Source organism: Zootoca vivipara, chromosome Z2, assembly GCF_965207765.1.
Source record: "Zootoca vivipara chromosome Z2, rZooViv2.hap1.1, whole genome shotgun sequence".
NCBI classification, from domain to species: Eukaryota; Metazoa; Chordata; class Lepidosauria; order Squamata; family Lacertidae; genus Zootoca; species Zootoca vivipara.
In genome coordinates, this window is record NC_142585.1 from 28,734,867 (window position 1) to 28,760,216 (window position 25,350).

Sequence of the window (25,350 nt, forward strand, 5' to 3'; positions counted from 1 at the left end):
AAGCTAAACATCAACCAATCATAAAAATAATTGCAGATTTGGATTCCTCATGTGCAATAACATATTTTTAGAACCCTTCATTGAGCAAATTCGCAAAAAAAAGTCTTAAATGACACGCCCTACTACCCATCCCTTTCCCCCTGCCATTATATCCATGGCTGTTGCTACTCCAATGAAGTTTTTATTCCTTGTTCGAAAGCACTGTATACTGGTACTTAAGCATATAGTAATATTTTAATTAAAAAGGCTTAGTGGATAGCCCCTAAATCCTTATCCTGATGAAATAGATCCCCACATCCTCCCAGCCCTAAGGAAAAGCAGCCCATTCCAATTCTAGCAGCACACACTCTGATGAAGGGGATTTCTTTTTCAAGATGGCAGTTCTCCACACTTGCACTGGAGCACATGGTGATCTTTAAAATAAAAATAAAAATGAAGAATAAACTGATATATCTCTCCCCCCCAATCCCATTTTAGAAAAGCCTCTTTACTACAGAAGTGATAAGGGCCCAATAAGTCTGGGGTGGGTGTGTAGAATTGGGCAGGTAAAAAAAAGGGGGGAGAGGTCTGATTATACAAACCTGCCTATTTTTGCTGGTCTTTGACTGTATTAAAGTTTACTACTACTTACTACCAAACCTGCCTATCATGTAAAAAAACAATCCCAAGAAAATTGTGCTACATCAGTTCATGTTGAAAAGTCCTGTCCTATTATTGCAATAAGGTAAAGGTAAAGGGGCCCCTGACCATCAGGTCCAGTCGTGTCCGACTCTGGGGTTGCGGCGCTCATCTCGCTCTATAGGCCAAGAGAGCCGGCGTTTGTCCGCAGACAGCTTCCGGGTCATGTGGCCAGCATGACAAAGCTGCTTCTGGAGAACCAGAGCAGCGCACGGAAACGCCGTTTACCTTCCTGCCGGAGCGGTCCCTATTTATCTACTTGCACTTTGATGTGCTTTCGAACTGCTAGGTGGGCAGGAGCTGGGACCGAACAACGGGAGCTCACCCCGTTGCAGGGATTCGAACCGCCAACCTTCTGATCAGCAAGCCCTAGACTCTGTGATGTAACTCACAGCGCCACCTGGGTCCCATTATTGCAACAGAAACCCTTAAAATTGTTTTAAATATTATGGGGGCATGAGAGCTCGGCTGCGCCTTAAGGTGACTCCTCCGCTCACCGGTAAGCTCTCTTTGAGAGCCCCGAGTCAAAGCGGAGTTGCAGTCACGGGCGCCATTTTCAAGCAAATCGCTACCCTCACAGAGCGAAGCTCCCAGCCGGCAGTGGAGAGCAGTGGATTTTTATTTTTTTTTAAGGATTCGGAAAACATTGGACACCGTGAGTAACACAAAGAATTAAAAAAATATATATTGAAAGAATTGGCCACGAGAGATTTAAAATAGGAAGTCGGTCTCCCCCATTGAGAGAACAGCAACGCAGTTAACAGCCAGAGAGTTTGACAGGACTTTGACAGCTTCCAAGGATTGGTTTTAAAACCTTCCCCCTGAGGCAGGGTAAAGGGGAGAAGGATTGATGACATTAAAATCCCTGTAAAATTTCTAATTTGGACTGGGGGAAGCCCCCCTTGGAACTGGAGTCAGGTCCCTGGAGGGATCAGCCAGCCGCCATTATGACATCACAAAAGAAAGGAATCTGTTTACCTCTTTGAGGCTGAGAACTGTTAATTTTGAAGAGAGAGCAAATATAAGGCTGTGTATAGTATATCAACAATGATCCCAGTTGAGGCCAACCGTGGTTCGCTAAACTGCAGCAAAGGCAGGCAAAGTTTGTGCACCAGAATGCAGAAGCCAGAGGGATGGAGCATCCAGTCCTGCTTTACAATGGTTAGGCAAATGCATGGGGATTTAGCCCATTAATGGAAAAGTACTGCAGGCACTCAAGGCCTGTCACAAAGACTGTGATGAAATGCAGAGGCTGAGACATTTAAGAGTTCTTTAAAAGTGTTTTTTAAAATGCTCACAAAATCCAAATGAACTGATTTAAACCCGTCTCTCTCTCTTTCCCGGTTTCTGCACTTATTGTAAAGGCTTTGCACCCTGTTTCAAATTGATGAAAAAGCTCTTACCTTTGCACCTGCTAAAAATCCTAGTGATATGGCAACTCTGGCACGTAGGTCAGGCCTATCTTTGGGCCATACGTAGGAAAGCATTGCTTTGATTATTTTTCCACCTTGTAATTCTTTCATCTGAAAAGAGAAAACATTATGTTGCAGAAGACAACTCAAATGATGGTTGCAAAATCTCAACCCAGAGATATACTTCCCTTCTTCAAATGGATATTCAGAATAGACGGGAATTCAGTACAGTAATGTCACACACTTAATACTAAGAAAATTGTTCTAGGTGGCTTAATACTGTAGTGTGCAAAATGTCATCACTCCTTTTTAGCAGAATGGCTCTGAAGTTGGGTAATCATGCATTATGAGGCCGTTTAACAGCCAACTGAAGTGCTATAGTATAGCTTCTGTGTTATTCCATATTTTAAAGCTCAAACCAATCAATCACAGCTCATTTCTTACTTTCAGAGCCTTTCTAAAGCCAGGTAAATCTGAAAGATAGCCAAGATTTTTTATGTTCAAGTATAAAAGCCAAAAACAACTTTCTATTTGTATTCCCAAGCTAATGCTATATGTCATAAAATTGTGCATCATTTCAAACCCTTGCTATATATATTCCTATACCATAAAATCATCTATAGCAACAATGAGCAGTAGGGACCAGTACAGATGTAACACTAGCTGCCCAGTAACCAGGCTTTAGGGATCAGGCTACAGAATCATATGCTACTCCCTCATATTGCACATAAAGTAAGGGGCATTCCAAAACTAACTTTTAGACTCTAGGATTATTCCTGGGTTCTGAAAGCTATTCAAATGTTTCAGGTTTGTATAAACAAAAAATTAATATTTAGACATTAGACATTAAAATCAAGGATCAGAAATAATTTGGGAGATGAGGTGGGATCAGGCATCAGCAGAGTAGATAGCTGCTCAGGTGCCCAGTACAGCACACACATCCTGCAGCCAGGGGCGGGGAGAGCTGCATAGTGCCTCTCTGCTGCCTCCCCCTCAGCCATAGGGTGGCTGAGGGAGAGGTGGAGGGCAGACACAAGTTCCACGCTGCTGTTTGAGGCAGCACAGAGCCTGCAGGAGCCCAAGGCACAACGTCACTCCCAGGAGAGACGAGTGGCTTGGGCACACTGCAGGCCCCTGCGGTGTGGCAGCCAGTGTGGCATTCCATGTTTCGTTATGTTTCTTGACTGAACTAAAAAGTTTCAAGAGTCCAATTTATTTATTTATTAACTCATATTTTTGTCACCCCCCTCAGTGATGACACCTGGAGCGGCCCGCACCCACCGCATCCCCCTTACTCAGCCACTGTCAGGCATGTAACCTAATCCTGATCTCTTAATCAGTGTTACTGGCCAGCTAGCATTATAGAATCATAGAATTGTAGAGTTAGAAGGGTCTTCAAACGTTGATGTTTATAGATGCAGAGAAAGCATTTGATAATGTTTCTTGGGACTTCATGGAGAGGGTGATGGAGCAAATGGGTTTTGGAGTAAATTTTAGTAGGGGGATACGAGCTGTTTACTCAAAGCAGAATGCAAAAATAATTGTAAATCAGGTAATGACAAATAAATGTAATAAACAAAAAGGAACCAGACAAGGCTGCCCATTATCACCATTATTGTTTATTCTGGTCCTGGAAGTATTGACTAGAAATATAAGAGAAGATAAAGAAATAGTAGGAATAAAAGTAAAGAAGAGTGAACATAAACTGAAGGCCTTTGCAGACAATTTGGTAATCACTGTAGAAGATCCAAAAAGTTATCTCCCTAAAGTAATTGATAAAATTCAAGAGTTTGGGCAAGTGGCAGGATTTAAATTAAATAAAGGTAAGACCAAGTTGTTATTATAAAACCTTAAAGAACAGGAAAAGAAAGAAATAACAGAAAGGATAGGAATAGAAGTTCATAAAAAGTAAAGTATCTGGGTATATGGTTAACAGCAAAAAAAACATTAACATATATAAAGATTATTATGAAAATTTTTGGCTAGAAGTTAAAAAAAATCTTGAAATATGGAATAGGATGAGTCCCTTTTAGGAAGGATTGCAGCAATAAAAATGAATGTACTCCCAAGAATGTTATTTTTCTTTCAGACAATACCAATAATAGTAGGGAATGCATGCTTTAAAGAATGGCAAAAAGAAATCTCAAGATTTATCTGGAATGGGAAAAAATCATGGATAAAAATAAGATACTTACAGATGTGAAAGAGAGAGGTGATTTCTCACTTCCAGATTTAAAACTGTATTATGGAGCTGCAACCCTAATATGGATCCGGGATTGGATCAAACTTGACAAAGAAGAGATAACAGACATGGAAGGAAATGATAACAAGGTTTGGATGGCATGCCTATCTATGGTAAGGGAAAACAAAAATTCACAAAGGATTCCACAATCATAAAATAAGGAGAGTGTTGTTTAAGGTGTGGGACAAATTCAAAGATCTATTAGAACCTAAGACACCTTGGTGGTTATCACCTATTGAGGCACTATCATTAAAAACATTGGGGGGAAAGGGAGAATGACCAACATATAGAGAACTGCTAGTAATAATAATAATAATAATAATAATAATAATAATAATAATAATAATAATAATAATTTATTATTTATACCTGCCCATCTGGCTGGGCTTTCCCAGCCACTCTGGGTGGCTTCCAACGGAAAAATGAAATAAAATGAAATAAACAGGGCTGCCTTCAGATGTCTTCTAAAAATCTGGTAGCTGTTTTTCTCTTTGACATCTGATGGGAGGGCATTCCACAGGGCGGGCACCACTACCGAAAAGGCCCTCTGCCTGGTTCCCTGCAACTTGGCTTCTCGCAACAAGGGAACCGCCAGAAGGCCCTCGGTACTGGACCTCAGTGTCCGGGCAGAACGATGCGGGTGGAGATGCCCCTTCAGGTATACTGGACTGAGGCCATTTAGAGCTTTAAAGGTCAGCACCTTTAGAACAAGAAGGGAAGTTAAAATTGAAAGAATATGATTAAATAAAAGAACATCTTCAAAGTTGGTTACATCATAGGCAGCTAAAAGATATCTTCAAAGAGGATAACAATAAAGGCTTTTTATACATGGTTTCCAAATTCCAAAAGGAAGTAATAGAAGAGAACACAAAACTACTAAAGAAGATGTATAATATCCTTTTGGAATGAGAAACAAAAGATGAGGAAGTAAAAGCAGTTATGATTAAATGGGCGCAAGATATAGGTCACAATATACAATTCAAAGATTAGATAAAACTTTGGAAAGTAAATTTGAAATTCACGGACTGTATATTGTTAAAAGAAAATTATATGAAGATGATGTATTGTATAGATGGTATATTTCACCGGTGAAATTGCCCAAAATATATAAAAATGAACAGAATGTTGGAGGTGTAAAGAGGTTGAAGGGACCTTTTACCATATGTGGTGGGATTGCAAAAGTGTTAAGGTATACTAGGAAATGATATACAATGAATTTAAAAAATGTTTAAAATAACATTTGTTAAGCAGCCAGAAGCCTTCCTGTTGGGTATTTTAGGACAAGATATGCCAAAAGAGAAAATGACATTATTCATGTATGCTATGATGGCGGCAAGAATATTGATAGCACAGAACTGGAAGACTGGAGAAATTCCAACAAAAGAACAATGGCAAGAAAACTGATGAATTATGCGGAGTTGGCAAAGCTGACAGACAGACTTTGGGAAAAGGACAATAGGGATTTTGAAAAAGAGTGGGAACCCTTTATATTATATTTGCAGAAACAAAGAAAGAATATTGACTTGATGGTAGGATTTAAATAAACATTCACAATTTTATGGATAGGGAACAAAGAATGCAATAAAAGGAAAAATATGGTATTTGTAGAAAATAGCAGAATATAATAATGAGGATAATAAATCAGAAATGGAAGTTGAGGGAAGTCCAAAGGGAGGGAGGGGGAGACGTTATGTAAACTGTATGTTATACAGTAAGTATATTTGTAACAAGAAAAAAGAAAATTAATTAAAAAGGGGGAAAGGGTTTTCAAGGGACATGTAGTCCAAGCATCTGCATTGCAAGTGTCCCAGCTAAATAATTCCTGACAGAATACAGTAGGACTAGTCCAAAGACAGCAATTAAAAGCCAGACTGTCCAGATGAACCTCTGGGCAGGTTATGTCTGTACTACTACCAAATCATAGCTAGAAACCACAATCAGGTTTTCAAACTGAACCTTGGACTGACCAGGGCCGTCCCTAGGCCCGGGCTGGGTGGCGCAAGGCGCCAGGGCGCCTGGCCATCAGGGGCATGGAAGGGGCGCCGAACACTGGTGTCTGCCTCCGGGCGCCTCTGATGTTGAGCGGCTTCAGGCCGCTCTCCAGAGGTGCACGGGCTGCGCTGGCCTAGGGCTGCCTGAACAGCTGAGAGGCGCAGCGTGGCGACCCCAGGCTCGCGCTCCCTGCGCGCCTCTGGAGCTTCGCGCGGGGAGCGGGAGCCTGGGGCCACCCCCTCCGCGCCTCTCAGCTCCCCGCACGCCCCTCCTGCCCGCCTCATTCACGGGGGGCACCGGAGGGATCTTGGCACCAGGGCGCCAGATATGGTTAAGACAGCCATATCATTTATTAAAGTAAATGAATAAAATGCAGATATAGAAGCAAAAAAAAATTCATATTCCTTTTCTGTTGCTGTTTTCTCCCATAACCCACCCTGCCCCCACCAAGTGTTAAGATACACTTAAAATTGTTGACAATCTAAAGTATTTGAGAGCAGAAACCATTATAAGTACCTTTCACACATCCTTCAGAGGGTACATATTCTCTGCTGACAACTTATAGGCCTCAAGTTGGTAAAAAATAAATTTCTGCTTATCCCTCACTCTAAAGAGAAGAGCAATAGCATACACAGAAATCCTTCCCTTTTAGGTAGACACAACCTCAGATTTTAAAGCAGGGAGAAGAGATGTTTGAGCACCATTAATAGTTTGGAAGGAAATGGAAACATCTAGTTAATATGACAGCTACTTGTTCAAATTAGATATTGCTACTAGCTCATCACAGAGGAATGTTGTTTGAAAGAACCAGGAGGAAACAAAGTGACAAACCTAAGGAACTGAACCTGATTGGTTACAAGGCAACAGAAAACACAGAAAGCAGTTGCAAAGCAGAAAGTGGATTGCCATGAACTATTAAAAAGGGCAAAGGGAAGATCAAGGTAAAGAAGGTGCAAAAAAATTATTTACAGCAAAGGTCCAGATTTACTAATCAGAATACAGAATTGAATTAAATGCAAGTGTAAAAACAATTAAAAAGATACATGAATCTTTTACAAGTGGCTTCCACATAAAACAATCTTTTAACCAGGGTTATGCTTTATCTCATGCATTCTTGTGTCCAAATTGTGGCTTCACATCATGGTTTGTTGCCACGTAACAAACCATTGTTAGCCTGCTGGGCTAAGTTTGGATGTTCAAGCAAATCACACTATAGCCAAAGAAACCATAGCTTAACATTACATAAGCACCAGACCAGTTAGCTGCCTGGAAGGTATACTGTCAAGCAGAAATAAATATTACAAATAAAATAAATAACCCCATGTCCCTGAGGACCAGGAGTGCTCTGATATATATAACTGAGGATGCAAAGAAAGTGGAAGAGGCATCACTCTCTCTATTTCTGACTTTCCCATGAGGAATGTTTATGTTTACATAGTCAAAATGGCACGACCCACCCAGCAGAGGGTGGCACCATCACATTTTTGGGAAAGGGTCTGAAGCACCTCGTCATAGAATCATGGAACTGTAGAGTTGGAAGGGACCACAAGGGTCATCTAGTCCAACCCCCTGCAATGCAGGAATCTTTTGCCCAATGTGGGCCTCAAACCCACAACCCTGAGATTAAGAGTTTCATGCTCTACTGACTAAGCTTAAAATTATTTATGATAAGAGTGGCTTAGCAAATAAACTTGATGGAACATTTTGAGAAACCGCCAGAAGTTTCCTGTTCTCCAACAAAAGTTAAAAGATATGCTATATTGTGGAGCTATACAGAAACAAATGGGCTGAGCAATATTTACCCCTTCCTTTGGATCTGAATGGAGTCCTGCACCTGCATGTCCATGCCAGCATGTTCTTTTATCAGTCTGAGACCACCCTTGATGATTCTGTGTGAGGAAGAATACACTGAACAATGACTTCAACCATTTTTTTAAAAAAATCATTATGAAACAGATTGCAGACTAACTGTTCAATGAGTTCAACTAGTAACTTAAGTTGAGCTTTATTTAGCTTCTCTTGCATCGAAGAGGCTTGACTTGTGAAGGACATGACAACACAGGAGAACAGGGTTTTAGAACTACCCTAAACATATTTGCTTATAGCTGCTTTATACATTAAGTATTTCCCTTGTAGAAAACATTTCCATTTAACATCAAACATGAAACCTGTTTGCAGATTGGGGTGGGAAACCTTTTTCAGCCTAAGGGCCACAATTCTTTCTAGGCAAATTTCTGGGGCCATACACCAATGACATGTGGACCCAGAGGAAAAGTGAGCAGAGAAACAAATGTAAATTTCACCTTTGTACAGTAGCCTAGTTTTTTCACACACATGACCTCTCTACCCTCCATCAAGACAAGCAACAAGCATTATCAAATACAAGGGCGTTATCAAAGTTTCAAAGTTCAGTCATGCCCCTAACTTTGAAGCATAGTTGGTGCAGTGTGTGTGTGTGTGTGTGTGTGTGTGTGTGTGTGGCTAAGGAGGGAGATGGCCTGGAGAGTGTGCCAAGGATCAAACAGAAAGGGATGGAGGGCTGCATTTGACCCCTGATATTTCCCACCATTGTAGTACATCAACACATATAGCAATTACTCGCAGGTATTTTATTTGAACACCCATGAGGTGTTTAACCTCAAGGCTGCTTACAAAAGTTTCAGATCTTAAGTAGTATAATTAAAAACAGAGTAAAGGAATAGTAATAATCCATACAGCACCAAAAATATAAATATAGTAAAATCCCTATGAAATAATACTGAAATTATTCTGAGGAGCAGCTGCATTCTTCAGAGAACCAAGTATCCTCTGAAAGAAATACCCTGAACTCCATTTGGTGAAAATTAATACTATAGTTTTATTGCTTTTGACCAAAGACCACTGCAGCTTTCCAAAAAAAATAAATTTCAGAACTACAAACTCTAAAAATTAAGAGCATATAAAATGTGTCATAACTGAAGCCTGATGAACTACGGTAGTATCACAGGTTTTTTTACTCCAGGTCTTCCATTTTCAAGTAAAGAGAGAAATGCTACATTTAGAATCTCCTTTTTCAAGGTGCAACTAGGCTTTAAACAAAATGCTTAACATCTCTATTATGCCAGAACAGCAAGAGCAAATTGGCAAGCATCGTAACAACCATGTAAAGCACTTATACAGACTTTAAGAAATGCTTACAAGTACTCTAGAAAACATTAATTCACAGCATTTCTTTGCAGAAAACATCATTGATTCTGCTTTGCAGAAGGGACTTAGGTGGTTATAGTGAAAGAAACACTATAAAGGAAAATATAGCAACGTGTCTTGAATAAATATTCAGTCAGCAATCCCAGGCCATGTAATATGTGAAAATATCAAATCTGGGCTGAATTAATGCTTTTTGAAAGCTTTAAATATGCATTTTACTATTTGTACTTCTTCAAAACCACTCCCAACCGTAATTCTTGGTATTTGGGAGGGGGAATATATCTTAAATTCTAAAATCCATGTTCTATGGTCCAATTTGGGCTGCAAATCTGTGTTCCAGGGTACCAGGGTACTTGTTCCATGTAGGTACTGTAAACACTTGATAGTAGTAGTAATATTATTACAAGGGTTTATTATTTATTGGATTTATATACTGTCATTTTGCCAAGGCACTCTAGGTCAGGCATCCCCAAACGTATAGTTGCCATACGTTTGTGCCACCGGACATTCATACAAGGTGTAGAAAGAGATGCAGAGTTGTTTACATTTCTCAGAATTTTTGATTGTTTTGTGTATAGATCCTAAGCAATTTGATGGGGCTTGTAATCTTGCATGAGGAATTTCAAATTCTGTTCCACTTATCTGTTTCCTGGGTCAGTGTCCTGGGCAAACACATACAAAGGAACACTAGTGGTGGGCATGGTTAGTATCAGTTGATAGATTTTGGAAAAGAAGCATTTTGGATTTAAGGAAAGTTCAGGGTAGCTTGGGAGCTGGTAGACTATCTAAAGCTTAATTATAATATGTACTCTCTCAGCCGGGATAGGATCATAGAATTGCAGAGTTGGAAAGGACCCAGAAGATTCATCTAGTTCAACCATGGTGGTGCTATTTGGGCAACAGTCTTCTGCCCACCTGTGATTCCCAGCAACTGGTACTCAGAGGAATACTGCCTCTGAAAGTGGAGGCAGAACATAGTTGTTGTGACTAGTAGCCATTGATAGCCTTGTCCTCCATGAATTTGTCTAATTCTTTTTTAAAGCTATCCAGTTGGTGGCCATAACTGCCTTCTGTTGGTTTGTGTTCCATAGTTTTAACTATGTGCTGCGTGAAGTACTTCCTTTGATCTGTTTTGAATCTTCCAACATTCAGCTTCATTGGATGTCCACGAGTGCTAGTGTCATGAAAGAGAAAAGCTTTCCTTCATCCAGTTTCTCTGTGACATTTTATAAACTTCTGTCATGTCACTTCTAATCTGTCTTTTCTCTAAACCAAAAAGAACCAAATTGATTTAATATTGGTGGAATCTGAAAAGGATAAAAGAGACTCTGGTACATAAGAGCACAAAGTCCATGAACAGATAATACTCCAAGCATTTCATGTGTACATGTGTACATCGTAGCACACTTAAAGACCATTTGCTTCTGGAAAGGAACAAAAGAAAATATGAATACTGACTGGGGAGAAGGTGTAAAATAAAATGCGTCTAACTATTTAAAATGCTCAATGGCAATGAACCTTCCCCTTCTTTCACTTATATTTCCACCAGGCTTGTGTTCTTTTGTGTTCTGGAAGGCCAAGTCTCTTCCAACTTAATCTTTCCTTCCCCATATACCATGAGAATTTATTTTTAGTAACTCATTTGTTCAGAGCATATTTTCATGCTCTTGTACTTGCTATGATCTATATACAAAACCCAAGCTAGGGGCTTTGACTCCCAGGTCTGGTTTGCGCATCTCATTAAATCACGGTGCATATAAACCACAAGAGGGGAGAGAGCTCTTGCACTTGGGTCCTGCTTGTGGCTTCCCATTGGGGCATCTGGTTGCCTACTGTGAGAACAGGGTGCTGGACAATGGCTATGTCCTATCTGCATGGTCAGAGGCAGCAATATTTCTGAATACCAGTTGCTAGAAACCGCAGGAGAGGCAAGACCTTCTTGTGGGTTTCTCATAATGGGCATCTGCTTGGCCTCTTCGAAAACAGGATGCTGGACTAGATGAGCCTTTGCTTTGATCCAGCAAACTCTTACCTTCTTGTGTGCTGACAGGTGCTTCACTCCTTCCCCACTACTGCTGCTAGGGAAAAAGTCATGGTCTGGCTTCTCATGTAGTCCAAACCCAGGCTCATGATTTGTGTCCTCCAAACAAACCATAAATAGTAACCCAAGAGCAAACCTTGGCTTCCACTTGTGGTTTATTTGGGTGACATGACCAGTCAGATAACAGCTTGTTCCCCAGCAGCAGCATGCTGCTCTTCCATGCTGTGGTTAATGTGGTATGTGAACAAGGACACAGAGGACTTGTCTCAAGGTAGTTCCTCACCAGTTCTTTAAAAAGGCTTGCAGGTAAGACCCTAATAAAAACAAACAATATTGGTCCCTCCCTGATCAAGGCTAAAAAAACACCCAAGGGGGGAAAACAAACAAGTGTCATATATTACTGGAAATAATATAAAATGTATAATAGTCATAAGAACTTTGCTTTCGTTCTTTTAATTATATCTGGGGGTTTTCCAGTCAAACACTGAATTTCCACTCCCTCTGAATTTTCTTTGTTTCTTGGGTATTTGTGCTCAAACTTTGGGTTATCAACAAATATACGGATTTTCTGTGAACAGCATAGATTACATTGTTAGCAGATCTCCTTGTTACCTCATTGTAGGGCCGTTGTTCATTATCCTTGACTAGTAAATACCCCACTTACATGCTTATTTTACACACATTTCCTGGCAAGTCCCATCAATCCTCATGGTAGTTCCTAATGTGAAATGGGTTTAGGGTCAGGGGATGGTAGCCAGTTGCATACTTGTCATATTAACCTCATATAACCCAGGGATTCTCAAACTGACCTTAACCTATGACTGTGGGCATGATCACAGAACAATATTTTTTCATATAAATCATATTCCACATAAGGTGACATATTATTAACCATCCTACTGTCTGCATTTCAGAACCCTGGTCTAGTTCACTTCTTCAGACGATGCAACTGTGTCAAATATGTTCTAGCAGAAAAGCTATGGTGTGTGATGTGTCCTTTATTTTATTTATTTATTTATTTTACTGTGGCTCATAACTCTATTGTAAGAGATATTTACATTGCTTAAAGACAGGATTATTTTGACTAACCCAGGCTGCTTTGCTCCCTATTCTTTTATCCTCAAAGAGCATACAAACTGGAGACAAACCAGACAAACCATTTAAAATACAGTGGTACCTCAGTTTTAAAACGTAATTCGTTCCAGAAGACTGTTCTGAGTTCTGAAACATTTAAAAACTGAAAATTCAAAATGGAAGCCTCAAAACAGAAAACTCAATACGGAAGCCATGTTTCATGCTCAACTTCCGAGGCGCGTTCAAAAATGGAAGCATTTACTTTTGGGTTTATGGCGTTCGAAAACCGAAATGTTTGTCAATGGAGATGTTCAAAAACTGAGGTACCACTGTATTTTAAGCCTGAATGTCTGCAACATGAAAGTTAAACAGGGTTGGAAAATACTTAAATTTGTATTTAATTGTGTATTGGTTGAATATATGAGAATAACTTACTACGTATTTCCCCCCACACTTGTCAAAAGCACTGAAGAATCCTTTACACAAGCACTAAATGTAAATGAAGTGGTTCTAATGTATATGATCTACTAATATGGGGCCTGTACTCCAAAGGTATCAGGCACTGTATTGTTTGTGCCTGTTGTGCCTGAATTTATTTATTTATTAAGATAAGCTTGCAAACGAACCTCTGCCAAAGTGATCCCAAAGTGTAGACTGTTTGACCAATAGTCATGCTATTACTTTTTGTGGCAATGTCATTAGAAAAAATGAAGGACAGACTGCATATATGCTCCTGCCATGCCCCTGATCTACTTTCAATTCCTTGAACGTGGCAGCATTTAATATGACAGTAAACACACAGATTATGAAAATTGTATTTAGATTAATTTGTTTTACAAAAATGAAGAATTTTTCTGCACACTTTGGTCAAAATAGGCACACCTATTTATCTTAGTTCAGTGCCTATTGTTTCAACTGTCCTATTTAAAAATTAGCTATAAACTATGTTAATTTACTTGAACATATTCTAAAAGATCATCATTTATTTATTTGGATAAAGATTAATCAGTGGTGAGGTAGCAGAAAGCAAATATAAATGATCATAAAACTATAAAGGCTACAAGAAATAAAACTATGTGGCCAAGTTGGTATCATTATTTAATACCCTGACGAATGTAAAAAGGGAAAATAAGATGGTCTGTTTATACATGCCATATCTCTATTAAGGAACCTCAGCATTTGGACAGCTCCACACAGGACTGTGCTCCAGCGTTTTCCCCTCAAATAGCCCGTTGTTGTTGTTGTTGTTGTTACTGCTGCTGCTGCTACTACTACTACTTCTACTACTACTACTCTGCCTTTTTCCCTGGCAGGGACACAAGGCGGCTTACAGATAAAAACAAGAACCATACAAAGAATTACAATAAAAACAGGCACCAGTTCTTTAATTTAAAGCAGTTCCAAAAGTCTGTTGGAACGAGAAAGTCTTCACGTGCCAGCAGAAGTGCAAGGTGGAAGCCAGTCTAACTTCTCTTGGGAATGAGTTCCAAAATCTGGAAGCAGCCACCGATCTAACTCAACAGCTTCATTGTTTTTGGAGCTGGGACTCGCTTTTTACCCAAATATGCATTTGGAGACATATTTGGAGCTCTGCTGGATCTGACCAAAGGTTCACCCAGTACAACATTTGTTTTCACAGTTTCCAGCCAGATGCCTGTGCTAAGAATGCAAGCAGGGCATGTGCACAACAGCACCCTCACCACTTTTGATTTCTATCAATGGATATTCAAAGGCTGATACTGGAGGCAGTGAACAGCCACTGATGTAGCCTGTAGGTTACTTATGTGATGCTAGGTGAAGTAGTACTTCCTTTTGTTCTATTTTTTTTCTAAGCAAAGTATTACATTAAAAGTCATTAATTAAACCATGAGTATAATTTGATGTAACAAATATTCTTAAAAGCCTAAATAGTTATTCAACTGCAACTATGAATTTTGACCATGCTAATCTATTCTAAATAAATATTCATAATTGGGGATAGGGGAGGACAGAATCCCTGAACGAATGTCAATAAAACAGATAGACAAGGGTTGAAACTATCAAGCAGCACCACAAAGCAGATAAATTGGAGATATTGTACGCTGACTAGTTTGCAAACAGCCAGAGCAAATAATTTACTTTCTGGAAAGCATTTCAGAGTACAGAATGTGCCAAGAATGCTAAAGGTGTAATTAGTTGTTTCAGTTATTGAAACAGTTACTTATAGAGCCTGAGAGTGAACCTTTAGTAAATTGGAATGTTGATTTTACCAATGATTGGTAAATGTTGGTACAGTGGTGCCTCGCGGGGCGAATTTAATTCGTTCCACGGGTCTTTTCTTATAACGAAAAATTCGTCTAGCGAATCCCATAGGAATGCATTTAAATTGTTTTTGAATTATTATTATTTTTTGCCCATAGGAACGCATTAATTGAATTTCAATGCATTCCTATGGGAAACCGTGATTCGCTAGACGAATTTTTCACAAAACGAATTTGTCTAGTGAGGCAACCTCCACTCGAAAAATCCTTTCGTTAAGCGGTAATTTCGTTAAGCAGGGCATTCGTTAAGCGAGGCACCACTGTACTGTATATGCAGTATTTGTGGGGTAATAACTGTTTCAAGTTTATTTTTAAGACTGAGCTACTCATCTACTTGTTTGAATCAACCCACAAATGCAGAGTATCTTAGTGACAGGATCCATATATCCATATTAGTGTACATGATTCCCTAAGCCCACCCACCCCCACTCATTCTGTTCTAATGACAACCCTGTGAAATGACTAGACTAGGGCCACATTCACACTACATATTTAAAGAACTATGACTCCACTTTAAACATTTGTGACTTCCCAGGAATTCTGGAAGGTAGAATTTGTTAATAGATAAAATGCACACCTATTAAAAATCTAAAAGCCTGAGCAAACATGTCTATCTTCACATGCCACTGAAATGACAAGTGTTGGCACCTGACATATCTGTAAGGAGGCAGAATTCCACAAACAGGGTGGTGGCACAGAGAAAGCTCTGCCTCCCCAACAGAGGAATGTGAAGAGATCCATCCGCTGGTCTTAAAGTTTGAGCAGACTGATAGATACTCCTTGAGGTGTTCAGGTACCAAGCTACTTAAGGCTTTAAGGATACACTCAAGCCTCTTGAATTGGGCTTGAAAGTGAATAAGCAGCTAATGCAGTTATTTGACGATTGGTATTATATTGTTACAGATCTGGGTTAAAAGAGTTTGGGGGTGCAAGGGCACCCATAACTGCTAGAGTTAGTGAATGTCAGAAATAAATAATGTGGTAGAATTTAGCTGTTTTTTGGAGAATGAAGGGAAGATGCAAGATGTTAGATTTAAAATACAGGCTGAATCAGTTCTGCTGTACAGGAGATCACTGGTAGTGATGCCATTAAGAACACAAGGAAAACTAATGGCGGGCCATTAATGAACAATTGACCATGCAGGTGCTGTCCTTCCCCCAGCTGTATGTTAGTTAGCAGAAGAAATAGCACAGCTGGGAGAAGGATGTTATAGGAAGCATGATTTCACAAAGGAAAAATGTGTCCTTTTTAAAGAAACAGAAGTCTGAAGAAGGCAGGAACAAACAGATGGAAGGGGAGGTGTTTTTTGGCAAGGTGTTCCTGGAAAGGGGGGGGAGGGGGAATCCATGCAATGCTGACAGGAGGCTGCACTGAGAGACTGGGGGCCATGACTGGCTGCTGCTCTGGACCCAAGCTCACTTGAAACTATTGAAAGGCACCATCAGGGACACTCTTGGGGGATAATGTTCTGTGCCCCCTCCACTGAAGGCTTTAGGTGTAAATAAGTGTAAAATAAACCACATTTTTAAGGACAGTAGTCTCCACTGTGCCTCGGTTTCCCAAAAGAAACACAACACTGGATGAGCACTAGGAACCCCCTGGAATCTTGCTATAACTTGGCAGAGATTGGGGGTGGTACGAAACCTTTGTAACAATATGATCTCTGCTGGCTATACCAGTCAAAATTCTGGCAACAGCATTCTACACTAGTGGCCAAAATTGTGAAAACCTTTTGGAGAAAGTGTATTTCCGAAGTTTGGTGGCTTATAACACCACTTTCTTTTGGAGTAATACCATAAAATTATATATCAATGGAAATTTAATGAAGAATGTAATGCAATGAAGTTTGTTCAATTATCTGTATTCTACCAAACGTTAGAGCCAAATAACCAGAAAAAGGAGTGTTTAGAGAGCCAATCAGGTGCCATCTTGTTTTGGCAATAATGGCTCATAACACCACTTTTTTGGGAGTAATACCACAAAATTATATCAATGGAAAGATAATTTAATGAAGAATGTAGTGCAATAACTATTATGAAGGATTATTTATTACAACATAAATAAGGACATTTGCCAGAGTGTTATGTGATTGCTATCAAGTTGGTTGGGGTTTTTTGTTCTTTCACTTATTGAGCTTGTAAAACATAATAAAATTAAAGAAATGGTGCAAAGAGTTGACTGGTCACCCAGAAAGTACTATGTAAAATAGTACTATTAAGTGAACAAGGCTACAGTTATGAAGAAAGTAGAAGAAAAATTGGTGGAAACTTAACCAAAGGTGGCATTTCTAAATTTTTGAAGAGGTATAAGGAGACTCAGTCACTACAAAATCAGACTGGTAAAGGCAGGAAAAGGTGCACAACAGCAAGTGAAGATAGAAGAATTGAGAGACTGTGCCTACATGACAGAAGAAAATCATTTGGATGTATACAAGATGACCTGGCGCAATGTAATGTGAAGTTGAGTGCAAGGACTGTCCGGTGCAGACTGCAGGAATATGATCTAAATGCTAGAACTCCAAGGAAAAAGCCATTGTTATCTCTCAAACAAAGGTTGAAAAGATTAAACTGGGCTAAAACCCATGTTAACTGGACAGTGGAATAATGGGACAGTGTTATTTGGAGTGATGAGACCAAAATCTCCTTGCTTGGTACTGATGGCATGAAATACGCAAGGAGAAAAATCGGAGAAGATTTATATCCTACTTGCATTACACCTACCGTGAAACACCCAGTTAGTGTTATGATCTGGGGTTGTATGACAGCAAAAGGTGTGGACAGAATTTGAGTCATTAATGGGAATGAAAATGCCCCCAAATACATAGCCCATACCTGAATCTATGGAGCCAACTAAAGAAACTTGTTAGTCATAAGCAACCCAGCAATAACACCCAATTCATAGAGGCAATAATTCAATCTTGGTTTCACATTATTACAGCTGTAGAACTAAAAAACTTGGTTCACTCCATGGGAAGACTAAAGGTTATCCAACTAAGTATTAACTGACATGGTAAGAATTTTTGTATATCTCATTTTTTTCTATGTGTTTCATGTTTCTTATTTATGACTGCTGTTGTAATAAATAATCCTTCATAAAAGATATTGCATTGCATTCTTCATAAAATATATTGCATTACATTACAATCATGCTAAAGTTCAGTTCATGCATCCACCTGGTCCTTCACAAACATATTTTTGGCCAACTAAGAATAACTACTGCTGGGTGCCCTATGAAAAATAATCAGAGAAGTTCCATTTTCTTCATCATCAACTAGGAAGGATGTATATCATAGACGATAAGGTTCACAAACAAGTTCAGAAATTGGCAAAAAGTATTATATAACCTTTCACTACAAAGGTAAGCTAACAGTGAAATACTGTACAGTAATGTAAAACTAACATCAGATGACAGTGTAACATAAGAGGGTGCAATTTTAACTACTCTCACGAATGTTGAGTTATTTCAAGCTCAAAGAGACCTTAAACTTGTACACACACACAAAAAAAATATTTATTTTTGTAAAATAATTACTTCAAAATCAATATATTTTATAACCACAAAACACCCTTATTTTTAAAACATAAAAAGTACATGGTTAGCACATTCTATAAAAAACGGTATGATGCATGTGTTAGTTGTGGTTTGCGCGCTAGGGCTTATTGAACCTACCGAGGTATAAAATGACTAAAATTCACTTTGAATGGCCGGGGACCCTTTTCTGTTGTACTTGATACCATTTTTATACGTTATTTTGAAAGAGACAAAAATTAGCTTTATTTTGATACCAACAAAGCCCAATTGGTTGAAAAATAAGCGGAAGAGGAGGTTTTTTCCTAAACATGACACGGACATCACATTAGCCTAAATCGCGCAAAAATCAAAACGTTAAAAAAATTCTCCTGCACCCAATTTTGGACCAAAAAAATCATTAAAAAATTAATTTGAGGTTATCTCATAGGTATCTATGCACAAAAAAAATTCTGAAGAAAATTTTAGTCTAGAGAGCACGGTTGAGTATTAAAATCAGGTGATTTGGCGTGGAATGTTGTTTTTGTGATCTATTTCTTAAAATAAACAATATCACAGCAGAGAAAAGAAAATGTCATGTGAAAAACAAGTAAAAGTTGATACATTTATAATTTTGATGGACAGGATTATGTGATACATTTCTCTTTGTTCATTGGTCTCCTGTCAGTTTCCATTAAAGGGGAAACCTCCTTCTATACCTAATAATTAAAATTTATGTGGATACCCAGGGTTATGTAGAGTGTATTTATTAAATTTATAGCCCAAATCTCCTCCCTAAAAGGTGCCCAGGGGAGCTAACAATATAAAATCTGATGAACCCCTATTCATTATAAAATCACAGAGCCTAAGTGTACCCATCCCCTTCCAAAAGTCTGGACAAACCACAAAGAAAACCCTCTCACATATGCAACCTCCTAGACATCCATAGCAGTGGTATTACAAGGAAGGCATATTCCTCTCATTGTAAAATGCAGCTTGAAACCCATGGGAAAAGGTGCTCCTTCAAGAACATGGTTCCCAGGTCTACATCTGTATTAGAATTATTTTAAGATGTTTTAATTGCTTGTTTGTTTGCCGCCCTGGGCTCCTTTCGGAAGAAGGGCAAAATAAAAATGTTAATATGGTTATTACTATTTAGGCCATTATCAGTGCTTTTTTCAAGGAGTACTCAAGGGTATGCAGTACCAGCACCTTTTTTGTTTTTAAAAAGTGTGGCACTTACTGCAGTAACTTCATGGTAAGTACTAGCACCTCTCTCTTTTTGGTTAAAAAGTGTGACACTAACTGTAACAACTTCATGGTGAGTTACAGCACCTATTTTTCTGTTTTAAAAAAGGACGGGGCATTATATACTAGTACCAACATTTTACATTTGCAATAAGATCCCCAATAAGGCTTTTTTCGGTCTGCTGACATGGCAAATGGCTGGAGTTTGCCCCCAAAGAGCCGTGTTATTTTTATTTTTTATTTTTTGTACCATACATTAATATTACATGTGCAGATACACAACTGCACCTCTCCCCGTATAGCCCATGTGTGGGTCTGGGCCATCTAAGAGACCAGAGGGCAAAGTTTTCTCTCACACCAGCAGCTTTTGATTTCCACACAGGCAGCAGACATTCCACCATGTGGGGAAAAGTAGAAGGGACATTACCAGCGAGCCCAGCTTTTGAGAATCCACAGCTGCCCTTATCTACATAGGCCCAGGAGGGTCCTGGCAGCAACTATTATCGTTACAAAGGAGCACTATCAGTTTGCATGGCTTACAAAGCACCAGAGCCCTACCTAGAGGAGCTTACAATTTAGAATTCAGTCCAGGAAAGAGAAGGAGGAAAGTTTCGTTGCTGTCCCTTGATCACAAAACAAGTGTGGTAAGAAATATTAGGAACTGGGTTTTACATGAAATCATAAGCGGAGCCTGCTGGATCAGACCAACAGCCCATCTACTCCTGTTTTCGCAGAAGCTAAACAGGTGCCTTTTATGGGAAACCCGCAAGCAGGACTCGCCTCGCCTACGGTTTCTAGCAACTGGTATTCAGAAGTATTGCTGCCTCTGACCGTGCAGGAAGGACATAGCTATTGTGGAGAGAAGGCATTGATACTTAACACACTCCATGAATTTACCTAATCCTCCTTTAAAGAGATCAGGGCTGGGACAAACAGCTTCGCATTTAGGAGACTCTCGCTTGGGACCCCCTCGTAACCCTCCGACTACAATCTCCCCGAAGTCTTACCCGCGCGGAATGACCGGCCTTGGTCCCCTCAGGGCGTTCCCCGCCCCTCAGCCTCCCCTCAACGCTCCCGCGGCGGAGCGAGCCCACCTCTCCGCCCGCTTGCCCGCCTCGCCTCAGCCCCACCGGCGCACCTGCGATATCCCCGGGGGCGGACGCCCCCACTTCCACGAGTGAGTTCCCGCCGCCGGCCGCCACGGCAGCGAAGCCAGCAGTAGTCTATACCGCGGAGAAGCAGCCGCACCGGGCGTGACGCCCAGCGCCGCCGCCGACAGAGCCCTCAGCGCCGCCATGTTGGCGAGCGCAGAGAGGTGAAGAGGCGTCGAAGGGCGCCGGAGGACCGGAAACGGAGCCGAGGATAGAGAGAGGGGGGAGGGAGAGGCACCGGAAGTGGGTGGAACGCGTGGCTGGAGGCAGAATCCGCGCTGGGTCACCTCGGGCCCCTGGTAACGCATCTGCTTGGCCTACCCCGCAGGGTAGTCGTGAGGATGTGGAGGTGGTGGAGAGGAGAAACATGGGTGCATATCCCTTATTTACTTTTTTTATTCATTAATCCGGCTCTTCGGAGATCAAATAAGAAGAAAAACGGATCCCAAATACAGTAGTTGGTTACAAATGTTAGTGGCTAGAGCTGCCTTTCTCCAGACGTTGTTGAACTACAACTCCCATCATCCCTAGCTAAGAGGAAGGGTAGTATATAAATGGAATAAACAAATAATAATAAAAGAAAGTGAAGCAGGGAAACCAAACTGCTTTCTTGCTGGAATCAATCACTATTTTAAAAAACAACCAATAACAAAAATAAGTTTCTTAGGCACTGGGGAGGGGTAACCTTATTTAAATGTCTCGGGACCACAATACCTCATGGGCCACCTTCCTCGATATGAACCTACCCGGACCCTGAGATCATCCTCCGAGACTCTTCTTCATAGTCCTCTACAGGAGGCAAAACAAGAATGGGCATTTTCTGCAGTGGCTCCCCATTTGTGGAACGCTCTCCCCAGAGAGATTTGGCTGGCACCTACACTTTTAGGTGCCTGGACCAAATGTTCTTCTTCAACCAGGCCTTTGTCTGATTAACATCTGATGCCCTTTTAAATGTGCTGTGGTAGGGGGAAGCTTACTAGTTTGTTTTTGTTCTTTTATTATATATTTTGTGGTTTTTATATTGTAATTTTATGTTTGTAATTTTACTGCTCAGATCTACAGATGAAGGGTGGTATACAAATTTAATGAAGAAGTAGTAGTTATTTCTTAGTAAATATGGATAAAGGGAAGCTGGCAAAGGAAGGACAACAGGTGTCTAGAAAAAAAGCACCCCCTGGCTACTGAGTTCCTAAACGGCTGTATGACTGGAGGAAATTCAGTTGGTAAAGATATTTTCTTGTCCTTACACCTGCATACAAAGAGGAGTGATGGGGGAAGCTTCTCCTGATGAATTGCCACCTGTGTGCAGTTGTTAAAGGTGTAGGAGCCCTGCTGGAGGTGCATTGGGGAAGCTGGCAACTCGAGATAGCCAGTTCTTACTGAGATGAGTTTTGAACCAGGTACAGCCTGAGGATTATGCATATGATGCTTTTGAATTTTGGTGCTGGAGGAGACTCTTGAGAGTCCCATGGACTGCAAGAAGATCAAACCTATCCATTCTGAAGGAAATCAGCCCTGAGTGCTCATTGGAAGGACAGATCCTGAAGCTTGGGAAAGATGGAGTGTACAAGGAGAAGAGGATGGCAGAGGACGAGATGGTTGGACAGTGTTCTCGAAGCTACAAATATGTGTCTGACCAAACTGCGGGAGGCAGTGGAAGACAGGAGTGCCTGACTTGCTATGGTCCATGGGGTCACAAAGAATTGGACACAACTAAACAACTAAACAACAACAAATAATTACAATTTCTTTGTGTGTCACTAGGCAGACTTTACCCCAGGGTAGGCCAACTTTTCCCACCAAGTGGACTGCAAGAGTACTTTGACACAGAACCCACAGGCTGCACACTGCCTTGTTACATGGGGGTACCAAAATTTGACACACACCCCTCCCCATGCTGCCTTCCCAAAACTGGCTAAGCAAGACACCGGGCTTTGGGAAGGAGGTGGAAGGCTCTGCCAGGGTCCTATACCCCTTCTATCTCCTTCCCAAGGTTGGGAAAGTGCAAACTAGGCTTTGGGAAGGAGGCTGGAGGACTCGAGAACCCTTTCAGAGTCCTCACAGCTCCTTCACAAAGCCCAGCACCTCACTTATCTGACTTTGGGAAGGCAGCATGAGGGCTGTGGAGGAGGGCAGTCAAATGTAGCTGGGAACTGCCAAAAAAAGACCTCAAGGGCTGTTTATTGGACCACCCTGCAATCTAACCACTATCATACTTGACAGTGCTTGATCTGAATACTGCCACCTTCTGGAATATTGAAAATTAATCAAATGATTTACAAAGCTAACTATATTTTATAAATCCATTATTGTACAAGCAATTTTGGCATATAAGGAGTATATACATTAATAAACAATAATAACTTTATCACAAAATAGATTTTTAGTTAATAGTTAAAAAGTAATATTGGAAATTATATGTTTTTAGCTTTCTGTATTTTATCTGTGCTGTTTTAATTTGTATAAGCCACCTTGATTTCTGGTCTGGGGTAAAGGGGGATATAAATAACTACGGTATAAGTGATCTACAGCAAACCTTTTTAGAACTAAAATATCCGCCTGATGAAGTTAAAACAACAGATCAACAGAGTCAGACTGATACCCAGAGAGAACTTGCTGCAAGATAGAGTAGACCCAAAAAAGGAAATAACAGACACCACTAGTAATCACAAACAGCTCCCAAGTTAAAACAGTTCAACACATCATCAGAGATCTACAACCTCTCCTAGACAATGAAAGTTCTCTTTCTCAAGCTCTGGGAGGAAGACCTTTCATTGCCTACAGACAGCCACCCAATCTTAAACAACTCCTCACCCACAATAATACAACCACCAGACTTAACATGGACACTGGTACCAGAGCCTGCAATAAACCCAGATGCCACCTTTGCTACCACGTACACCCAGACAACACCATTACTGGTCCCAACAACATCAAACATACCATTTCAGGACTATTCAATTGCTCATCTTCTAACATTGTGTATGCCATTAAATGCCAACAGTGCCCTTCAGTTCTCTATATTGGACAAACAGGCCAAACCCTACGTCAAAGGATAAATGGACATAAATCTGACACCAGGAATTACAAGACAGAGAAACCAGTAGGAGAACACTTCAATCTCCCAGGACATTCTATACAAGATCTCAAAGTAGCTACCTTAATGCAAAATAATTTCAGAAAGAGACTGAAAAGAGAAGTTGCTGAATTGCAACTTATTACCAAACTTAAAACCATGGAGAGACCTGGTCTGAATAGAGACATTGGATTCTTATCTCTTATAGCTATTTTTAGCCATCTCACCCCTTGCTTTTTCCTGTAAGACCAATTGCAGTCGTTAACAGTCATCAACAGGTTTACCACACCTATCAGCCAATCACCCATTCCCACCACCCTTCTGAGTAATACCCCTCCCCACCCTTTCACTATATATATAAGGGTCTGGTGACTTCTGTTTCAGTGTATCTGAAGAAGTGTGCATGCACACAAAAGCTCATACCAATGACAAACGTAGTTGGTCTCTAAGGTGCTACAGGAAGGAATTTTATTATTATAACAAAAATAAGGTATCCATTCACTTATTCCAGGGATCGGCAAACTAAGGCCCTGGATCAGGCTCACCTGGGTTGTAAATCCGACCCGCGCCATGAAGCCGGAACCCACGGCGAAGCCGAGACTCCCGGTGATGGCAGCGGGAGGAAGAGGTCGAGCGGCAGCGGCTCTACCACTCAATTGCCACACCTGGTTTACCTCAGTGCGGTGTGGGGACGTCTCTGCCAATCAAATGCTGCACCTGGTTTACCTCAGTGGGGTTTGATTGGCACCACATCAAGGTAAACCAGGCGAAGCGTCTGATTGGCAGAGCCGCCGGTGCTCGGCCTCTTCCTCCCGTTACAAGGAGGCAAGGCAGTGCCCACCGCCGGCTCCGGCTCCTCCCACCTCGCCACCTCCAGAAGTCCGCTTTTCCTTCCCCGCCAGCTTCCACCTGCGCTGCCAGGAGACGCCAGGTCTTGGCGCATAGTGGCACCCTGCCCTGCCGTTGGATGCATAGACGCTAAGAGCCCCAAATACGCGCTCAAGCCCACTGAGATGAAATGCGCTACAGATTGCACCCCTGGGAAAGTATGCGCAGAGGCTGGCCCCCCTCGCCTCTTTTTCCAGCTCCCCGCCCCATGCCACTTCTCTGGCCCGCCACAAGGTCTGAGGGACAGTGGACTGGCCCGCAGCTAAAATTTGTTGCCAACCTCTGACTTAGTCCTATCGACTAAGAGTGTTTCAAATGAAAAAGTCACCAGGAGGCCCATTGCAGTTTCCACAAAAAGAAGATTGTTCTTTGCTTCTTTGTTTAATTATTTAATTTTTAAAGATTTCTCTTCTTCCTTCCAGCTAAAGCTACCTAGTTGACTAATAAAATTAGTACTAAACAATTAAAATTAAATTAAAGCAATAAAATATTTTAAAGCAGAAAAATAGAATAAAACAGCAGTGAAAACAACAATAAAAAGCAGAATAAGAAAA

The 25,350-nt window shown here is 40.7% G+C and overlaps 1 protein-coding gene and 1 long non-coding RNA gene across 2 annotated transcripts in view; one reads left to right on the top strand and one right to left on the bottom strand.

Annotated features, from left to right (window-relative positions):
* The window catches only part of ABCB7 (ATP binding cassette subfamily B member 7), a 50,102-nt gene extending 29,092 nt beyond the window's left edge, over positions 1-21,010 (bottom strand). The window contains exons 1-3 of the mRNA XM_035113544.3: positions 20,820-21,010; positions 8,127-8,213; positions 2,082-2,201 (exon numbers count right to left, since the gene is read on the bottom strand). Of these exons, the coding sequence (XP_034969435.1) occupies positions 2,082-2,201; positions 8,127-8,213; positions 20,820-20,978 (366 nt within the window). The 5' untranslated portion in view covers positions 20,979-21,010. The remainder of the gene's footprint in view (positions 1-2,081; positions 2,202-8,126; positions 8,214-20,819) is intronic.
* A 57-nt stretch (positions 21,011-21,067) lies between these two features.
* Positions 21,068-23,208, top strand: LOC148686605 (uncharacterized). The gene is made up of 2 exons (XR_015948790.1): positions 21,068-21,203; positions 21,887-23,208. It is a non-coding gene; the product is annotated as an uncharacterized LOC148686605 (long non-coding RNA).
* Positions 23,209-25,350: the final 2,142 nt, after the last annotated feature.